The following is a 9,010-nucleotide window of genomic DNA, read 5'->3' on the forward strand; positions in this document are numbered from 1 at the left end:
TCTTCAGGAAGGCGCTCATCCTCTGCAGCCGGCATTCCCTCATCGCAGTCGACCGTCGCCTCTGGGGCTTCCACGGCCATCAACACTGCCGGCGCTGGTAGTAGCACACAGACAGGCAATAATGGCAACACCACCAGCACCACCACCAGCACACAGACTGCCGTTACGACCTCCACCATCCTGACAACACGCACTGGAACGATCACCAGCTGCCCATCAGCCAAGCCACACTGTCCGCCCAGTGAGAGGAGCACCGCCGTCACCACCGAGACCCTGGTGGTATCGACGACCATCTGCCCGGCCACGAAGACTCCAGACGGGTTTACCACGTCTACGATTCTCGATACTCGCACCTCGACCGTCACCGCTTGCCCGTCCACCGTCACAAACTGCCCGGCAAGGGAGAAGACAACCTATCTGACCACCGAGACCTTTGTTGTCTCCACGACCGTGTGTCCTCTGACTGAAGGCGCGAGGCCGACTGGCAACCCTGGATCAGGATCTGGATCTGGATCAGGAAACGGTCAAGCGACCACCGAAATTGTCTATACAACTCGCGTGTCGACCATCTACCAGTGCCCATCGACTGTCACGAACTGCCCTCTGACGGAGAAAACCTCCCATGTCACTACGGAGACGTTGGTTGCCGGAAGCACTGTGTACACTACAGATGTCGCTCCCACTGGCACCTTCACAGCAGGCAGTGGCGAGGGCGGTTCCACCACCGAGACGCTCTATACAACTCGCGTCTCGACCATCTATCAATGTCCGTCGACGGTCACCAACTGTCCGCTGACCGAGAAGACCGCTCACGCTACCACTGAGACGCTGGTTGCCGGTACCACGGTCTATCCCGTCACTGCCAATGGTCTCACCACCGAGATTCTCTATTCAACCTCTGTCTCGACGGTCTACAAGTGTCCGTCCACGGTGACTGACTGTCCCTTGACGGAGAAGACGGCCTCCCCTACCACTGTGACTCTTGTTGCTGGAACGACCGTCTATCCTGTCACTGCTACTAGTCTTCCAGAATTGGTTGAAACGACTATTTCTGGCTCCGCTGAAACTACCTCTGTCTCTACTGAAATTATCTCTGTCTCCGCTGAAACTATCTCTGTCTCCGCTGAAACTATCTCTGGCTCCGCTGAAACTACCTCTGTCTCTGCTGAAACTATCTCTGTCTCTGCTGAAACTATCTCTGTCTCTGCTGAAACTATCTCTGTCTCCGCTGAAACTATTTCTGTCTCCGCTGAAGCGACAACTATTTCTAATTCTGTCTCGGTTGTAACCACTATCTCTGCCTCCGCTGAAACAACTATTCCCGCCGAGTCAACCACTGTCGTTGCTGTCGAGGACATTACCTTCACATCAGCCGGACACGTCTATACCACCACCGCCACCTTTACTCTCATCGAAGTATCTGCTGCTCCTTTTTCTTCTTCTTCTTCTTCTTCTTCTTCTGAGTTCGTGTCTGCCGCAGCCTCGTCAACTGCTGCGGCTTCGACCAGTGGCTCCCAGACGACAAGTTCCGCGGGTGCTATCTACACTGGTGCTTCCACCTCGGAGAAGAGCTTCCTATCCAGAGGCCTTGTTGCTATCAGCGGACTTCTTCTTCTCTTCGTTCTTTAGGTTTCTATGATCCAGCCTTATTATTCATTTTTTATATTATCTAACGAGCTCCCTCGCATGCGAGAGTTACGGGCTCGTGTTAGATAAATTATAGTATATGTACATTCATCCAGTGATATTGATTTCACTCAAGTATCATGACACTGTATTAACTACATACATTACAGAGTAGAGTAAACTTCAAGTATAATAATAGGGTTTTATTTGATCCTCTACTTCAATCACACCCTTTGTCTGATGGATCTGCAATTACTAATAACCATAGGAAGAATTTATATCATACCACCTCTACTTGATGTCTTGCCACTACTGTCAGTTCCTACTGTCAGCCCTAACGGAGAACCCCGTGTTGATACACGTAACATACTTAGGCAAATAAATAACTTATAAGATATTCACTGTCTATTATAATAGTATATATTTACATTACTATACTATATCTTGAGCATGTTTCAATACCTAATTGATAGCTAATTAAGGACAAGCCCTCAAGCACGTCGGCTCTTTTTGCTTATCCTGCCTTCATCCCTCGCCAAAGCTAACCTCATCCTCCAGGCAAATAAACACCATCGCCGGGTGTCTAAAATACCGTCTCCTCTCTCTCGTCTGCTACTGTCATTCCTGCAATTATGGTCCCCAACCGATGGGTGGCTGGCCAGCAAGGCCTTTGACGACTGGGTCGCCGGCGAGACCTAAGATATCTCTGCCTCTGCAGACCAGGAGCTCAGCTTCTACGGCCTTTGCGAAGCGTCTTCGGGTCTCCCGGAGACGTCCATCGAGTTTCAGTCGAATCTGTTCGCCGGCGTCTTTTATTCATCCCAGTGGCCCTGTCTCATCTCCATTCCCTCATCTCGCTCCTCCATCACAAGACCGTATTCCACGGCTCCCACGGGTTCATCTTCTGCAATTTATACATCAACTTCTACTCAAGGATCATTTCAAGGATCAACTCTACTAGCACACAGACCGAATCGACCTCTGCTGCCCAGGGAGGATCAACAGGCACAGAGACTTCAACAGGTCAAATCACCACAGTGACATCCATTGATACCTTCTTCCCGACCACGCAGATGGCGACTTCCACCATCTTCACCACCCGGACATCAACCATCACAGCCTGCCCGGCCAGTGAGAGACGCACCTACACCACAACTGATGTTATCATCGTCTCTACTACTGTCTGCCCTGTTACTGCCGCTGAAGCCACCGCCGCCACCACTGCTCATACTGATGTGGCAGCTTCCCAACCAACTGGCTCTGGCTCTGGCCTTTCGGTTACTCCGATTCTTCCAACTCTTCTTCCTCTCAGTCTCTCTTCATCTTCGTCTCCTTCTACATTCTCCTCTTCTCCTTCTTCCACGTCTCTCCCTTCTTCCTCCGTCACGACTGCTCCCAGCTCCACTTATACTGGTGCAGCATCACGTACTTTCGGCCGGTACAAATGGTCTGCTCTGTCTTTAGTGGCCAGTCTCCTGGTCTTGCCTTTCTTCTAGCGGCTGCGATATCTACACAGACGAACATTTAGCAAATTAATTGACATGTATAACTATAATGATATCCTTTAAATTCAATGCAGATGAAAAAATGGAAAATATCTTATTCAAATAGTTACATGCCTCGGAAATCTTTCGTGCTATCTTTTCATCTGAAGAGTGTGGTCTACTGTGCAAATCTTAAGTTGCTGTGTATATCCTGGCCTGATTTTGAATAGGCCTACATCTGCTTAAATCTCTCATTCGAGGCAGCCAGTTTATGAATATTAATTTGAGTTTGAAAATCTAATTACTAGCTATGGTTTAGCTTTTTTGCATAAAGATGATGTCGCCAGACCTTATATTCTATGGGAACACTTATATATTGCTAGTAAAGAGCACATACACCGAATGAGTATAGGGAAAGCGCCGTTTCGCTTAAATCTGCCGTATTGCAGTCGGTTCCCTCCATGCTCAGCTGAGCCCTCCCAAGCTGGCGTTCTGAGATGAAACAGCTTTCTGGGCAAGAATTTGCGATGGGTCCATCTATTGGCTGTGCTCTACAAAGCACGTTTGCGGGGTAAGGCTGCTGGCCGATGAACTCTGCACGATGGCCAGTCTAGATCCATCAAGATGTAGATTTCCTGCTGCCTCGATCGGCAGGAATTGCCAAGTACTTTGTACTTTGTTTGCGATCTAAAGGTTAATCTGTGCAGATTATGCAGGCTTGCATTAGCGTGCAGACTACCAAAACAGGAAGAAATAACAGGAGTTGAGTGTTTCTAATAGTAAGTATGGATGCTTTTATCTATTAAAGTATACTAAGTATGTCTCTCTTATAGAATTAGAATCAAACTATGAATATTAACCTCAATAGTGGTTTTTTGATATTGTTGTCTGCTGTCATGAGGCCTGTACAAGATAAGAATAATCCCTCAGCATAGTACTTATTATATTCTATACCTTATAGTCGTTGAGAAAGAGTCTCTAAATGTGTACTTGATTGGTTCTCTATACCAGGCAATGCACCCCTAATCACACAGCTCGCCACTATCACCAGGTGGCTGGACATGTTCAGCTGAGGGTGGTTCTAGAGTATAGAATAGATAGAGTAAAGGGCATATTGTAGCGAGAGAGTAAGATATAAAAGGCCTTTCCTGCTCATCCTCATCATCTTTTCACTCAGCACTCAAGCACTCACTCAATCAATCACTCCATCAACTCTCAACTCGGCTTCCAAGGCAGATTCTCAAATCAAGTCCTCCATCACCATGTCTCACAACACCCTCGGTAACGGCGAATGGCTGAACGTCGGCCAGAGCCTTTTCAGCCAGGACGGCTCCGTCGAGCTCAGGATGCAGAGTGACGGCAAGATTGCTGTCTACTGGGGCGGCGAGTGCCGCTTCCAGAACACTGCAACCCAGCGCAACGACATCAAGGGCATTATTATGCAGGAGGACGGTAACATGGTCATCTAGTAAGAAAATTCCTTTCTCACCCTCCACTCAGTGATGTGGATTACTTTCTAACTCTGGGAGTGATCATCACCAGAAGCCCGTCTGGGCTACCAACACTGGCCCCGGTGGTCCTGGCGACAGCACTGTGATCTGTACTGTGCAGAATGATGGCAATGTCGTTCTCTACAAGGGCACTCCCATCTGGTCTAGCAACACCCACAAATAGATGTGGAATGGGTTTCCATAGCATACGTGTCAAGTTGTATCTATCTGCTTGTCTTTCTGGGGAATTTAGTTGATGAATCAATCAATGTGAATATGCTTTTAGTATACCTATTGATCCTTGTAGACACATCTCAAATCATAGTCAATTAGGTGATGATAGAGTATCTAGTGTTTATGAGCTTTTTACACTCTGAGTACAGCTTCTATGAAAATCACCTCATTCTCACCCCTAGATAACTATATTACCATCCAGGGCAGCAAGAGCATAGCTGGTCGTATAATCTCTGATTGTCAAGTCCTGCCATAAGCAGTCTTTCTATGATTATAAGGACATTTTGGTGGGAAGAAGAGAGAGAGGAGAAGAGCTCAGCCTCGTTGGCAAGCATAAAAGTATCAATAGAGCAAAGAAAGCAAAATGAATACTCTACCGATAAGCACGATCATAAAGATATTAGTTTATATTAACAACAGCAATTTAGTCTATATATACTACTATAGGTTCCTTTGAGGCAGATTCTCTACTATATAATCTAGTTATATGAAACATCTGCCATCGAGTTGTCTTTATACTGCTATAATATATAAAAGATCTTCTAATACATCATGGTGTTTGATATCTGCCTCCTAAAATAAATAGGGCTGGCTCTGACTTGCTGTTGCAGGCTATATAAATTCCTAACCATGGAATTTCATCATGAAGGAACTACCTAGTCATAGACCACTTACTTGGTATATGTTAATATTTTGATGGACTTTTTTACCCTTTGGGGTCCAGTTCTTCTCCTCCTGATCTAACCCGCGTTCTTTATTACCTGCTGGTATGATCTGGGATTATATTTGTCCGCCTACAGTGTATGCAACTCTAGTCAACCAAGAAACTGGGGGATCTCAAGTATATTAACACTATTCTATACCATGAATAGGCTGCTTTCTATCTCGATTACATACCACTACACTTTAATAGAGAATATATGGATATCTTTAAATTAAAGTCGAGATTAATATTCTAATACATAACAGATACCCTCAATCCCAGCCCAAACACCCATAGAGAACCCCGGAAGACTTTTCAATTATACAGATCATCACTCGTCAAGCTCTCAATCATCAAACTCTCTTGGAAGGCCGCTTGAATTTCTCGAGAAAGGAGGCTCGGTGCGAGGGTTCGTGGTCGCCGTGTAGCGTTGTGGCGGTGGAATAGACGGACTCGGTATCGAGCTTCTTGTTTTTTCTTTCAAGGGCAATGCCTTTGGCGAATTCGTCAATAAAGGTGGGCATCTCGACCCGTGCTTGGCTCATGTGCATTCTTGGAACACGAGAGGCCATCATGATGGTAGATGAGGATAGACTTTGTGAGGATAGACTTTATGAGGATAGAGGAGTAGATTGTACTCTGTAGAAGACTGTTGATTCATGGAATGCATCTGGCACCTAGACAGTCTTTATATACTCGTTTTCTGTATACAAAACGTCATGGCCGATTTCTCATAGCATGAGATGTTGCCTAGATCTATGAGGCAGCAAGAAACCCTCCAATCATATAAATTGTCTCGTCGGAGTCGGAGAGAGACATGACCCACCCCGATCCCTGCCATCCGAAATTTTCCCAGGATCGTGACTCTTTTGATGTAGAATACGACGGCGTGGCTGGTTTTATTGGTTTATTCTAGTGACTCATGAGAACTAATGCATTAGTAGGCTTAGCCAGGTCGGGAGCCCGAGGCTTAGCCAGGCTCCATTATTCTGTAGCAGTACTTGTAGTATCACTACACGGTGAAGTACTAGTATTGTTGGCTTTTGTACTATGCCTCGCTACGTGAGGGGGCTCAAAGAGGGGTTATAGTATAATTATTATTATTATTCTAATTAAGATGTTGTAGAGTAGAGCTCGACAAGTTAAAATTACAGCCCTATATTTATAATTATCTTACTAATCTAGACAGTGAAGGAATCATCTAGGAATCACCTAGGAATTAGTATATATACTTTATTATTTAATAGTTAGTTAGAAACTTACCTAGATAATTAAAAGAAGAAAAGGGGAATAAATAGAAAAAGTATTATACTCTATGTAGGGCTCAGATTAAATAAGACTGATGCTAAAAGGAATGGTCATTGTATGATTACAAGCAGGACGCCAAGAAATTGATATTTCTATATAACAGAGAGTAAGAGTAAAGGATAATGTGGTAGCAACGAATTGATAGTGCTGCCTATTGCACTGCCTTGTCTGTCTAGACTACTTGCTGCCTAATCATTGCAAATATACCCTTCATCTCTAAGATAATGCTCTACAGAGTCCATGGGCAATCATGTGATTCAGCTAAATCCTCGGCCTTCCACGCCCCGAGCGCGAGATGTTGAGTCAGCAGCATGCATTAAATAGTGCACCAAAGCTGTATAGATGCTGACATGCAGGACTGCTGACACACCATCTCGCGCTCGGGGCGTGGAAGGCCGAAGCAAGAGTATATAAGCTATTTGATGTGTCAGATAATCAGATCTAGCCATCCAGCTATCAAAATGTCCTCCATCCTACTGCAGAATGCAACCATCCTGTGCCACAAGGGAGAGCAGGTCCAGATCCTGCGACAGCACGATCTGCTGATTGAAAACGACACGATCAAGCGGATTGGCAAGAACTTGGCCCTTTCCGAGGCATCTTCTGGCCGGGTGATTGACTGCACGGGCAAGATCGTCTCGCCTGGGTTCGTGGACACGCACCATCATCTGTGGCAGAGTCAGCTGCGAGGCCGGCATGGCGACCACGGCTTCAAGGAATACATGGTCACAGTATGTCATGGTTCTCTGCTGTCTTTGCTCCTCTGACGTTCAGGGAAACATGCAATCCTTCAATTATGAGCCGGATGATATCTTCTGGGGCCAACTGGCAGGCTGTCTGGCCAGCATCGACGCCGGCGTGACCACCGTAGTGGACCATGCGCATATGTCTTATTCAGCGGAGCATGGTAATTTTTATAAGGTCTTTCTATTCAGAATCTAATATCAGATAGTCAAAAAAGGAATCCAAGCGTCGGTGTCTTCCGGTCTGAGGACGGTCTTCTGCTACACCCCCATCGAGCGCATTGAAGAATGGACGGAGACGGTGAAGTTTGCCGACGATTTCCTGCCGGACTGGTGGATGCCTCTTTTCGACGAGCTCAACCAGACTGTCGGCCAGGACGGCCGGGTGATGCTGGGCCTGGGAATCGAGCTGACGGCTCCTCGCGACGTGGCCGTGGCGCTGTGGAAGAGGGCAAACGAGCTGGGGATGCTGGTGACGACGCATTACGTTGCTGGGTTTATGCCGAGTATGCCCTTTTTTTTACCACGAGGCCGAGAACGATTGCTAACAGCATCAGATATTGTCCAGATCCTGGCGGAGAACTCTCTCCTCTCAGGGAGGATCATCGTCTCGCACGCGACGGGCATCGCGCTCAGCGACGCCGCCACCCTCGCCGAGAACCAGGTGTACATCTCGACGACGCCCGAGACAGAGCTGCAGATGGGCCTGGGCGAGCCCGTGGCGCTGCGCGGCAAGAACAACAGCCCGCTGAGCTCGCACACCTGCGTGGGCGTCGACTGCCACTCGAACAACTCGTCGGATCTCATCACCCAGCTGCGGCTGCTGGTGCAGCATATGCGCGGGCAGGAGTACCTCGTCGCTCAGGCCCGAGGAGAGTACGCTGCCATCAGTGCTAAGCTCGAGCACGCCTTCAATCTGGGGACTCTGCAGGGCGCGCGAGCCATGGGGTTGGAGCACAAGATCGGCACGCTCGAGGAGGGCAAGAAGGCGGATCTCGTCGTCTTCGACACGGATACCCCTGCCATGGTGTGTGCAGACAGTTATCCCCTCGCTGCCATCCTGCTGCACGCCAGTATCAGGGACATTGGCATGGTGATCATCGACGGAGCCATTGTCAAGGAAAACGGACAGCTGAACGTCACGCTGGATGGAGAGACAGTCGGATGGAAGACTGTCGCGGAGAAGCTGCGCCAGAGTCAGCAAGACGTGGTCCAGAGGGGGGAGACACAGCAGCTGGAGGGTGTCAGTCCATGGAAGCAGTAATAGACATAGAAGTTGTATAGGTTAGGGTAGAGAGACAGCCTACAATCTAGCCCTATAGGACCAGTAATAGACGGAAGTTGTATAGGTTAGGTTAGGGTTAGGGATTCGGTCTACAACTTAACCGTATAGGAACAGTAATAGACATAGAAGTTGGTTAG

General features: G+C 47.6%; 3 protein-coding genes across 3 annotated transcripts in view; all 3 read left to right on the plus strand.

Moving 5' to 3' along the window:
- Positions 1-2,258: 2,258 nt before the first annotated feature.
- ASPZODRAFT_20527 (hypothetical protein) lies at positions 2,259-3,122 on the plus strand (the record flags this gene model as incomplete). Its single annotated transcript, XM_022727612.1, has 3 exons — positions 2,259-2,276; positions 2,350-2,501; positions 2,573-3,122. 3 exons carry the CDS (start codon positions 2,259-2,261, stop codon positions 3,120-3,122), a joined length of 720 nt encoding a protein of 239 aa, XP_022576920.1.
- A 1,250-nt stretch (positions 3,123-4,372) lies between these two features.
- On the plus strand, positions 4,373-4,784 carry ASPZODRAFT_147396 (hypothetical protein; the record flags this gene model as incomplete). The annotated part of the gene is made up of 2 exons (XM_022725263.1): positions 4,373-4,578; positions 4,640-4,784. 2 exons carry the CDS (start codon positions 4,373-4,375, stop codon positions 4,782-4,784), a joined length of 351 nt encoding a protein of 116 aa, XP_022576921.1.
- Positions 4,785-7,306: 2,522 nt separating this feature from the next.
- Positions 7,307-9,010, plus strand: part of ASPZODRAFT_162232 (hypothetical protein) — a gene marked incomplete at its 5' end in the record, with an annotated part of 1,912 nt that continues 208 nt past the window's right edge. The window contains 4 exons of the mRNA XM_022726566.1: positions 7,307-7,576; positions 7,620-7,752; positions 7,798-8,094; positions 8,146-9,010. Of these exons, the coding sequence (XP_022576922.1) occupies positions 7,307-7,576; positions 7,620-7,752; positions 7,798-8,094; positions 8,146-8,852 (1,407 nt within the window). The 3' untranslated portion in view covers positions 8,853-9,010. The remainder of the gene's footprint in view (positions 7,577-7,619; positions 7,753-7,797; positions 8,095-8,145) is intronic.

The sequence above is a fragment of the Penicilliopsis zonata genome, assembly GCF_001890105.1.
Source record: "Penicilliopsis zonata CBS 506.65 unplaced genomic scaffold ASPZOscaffold_29, whole genome shotgun sequence".
NCBI lineage: Eukaryota > Fungi > Ascomycota > Eurotiomycetes > Eurotiales > Aspergillaceae > Penicilliopsis > Penicilliopsis zonata.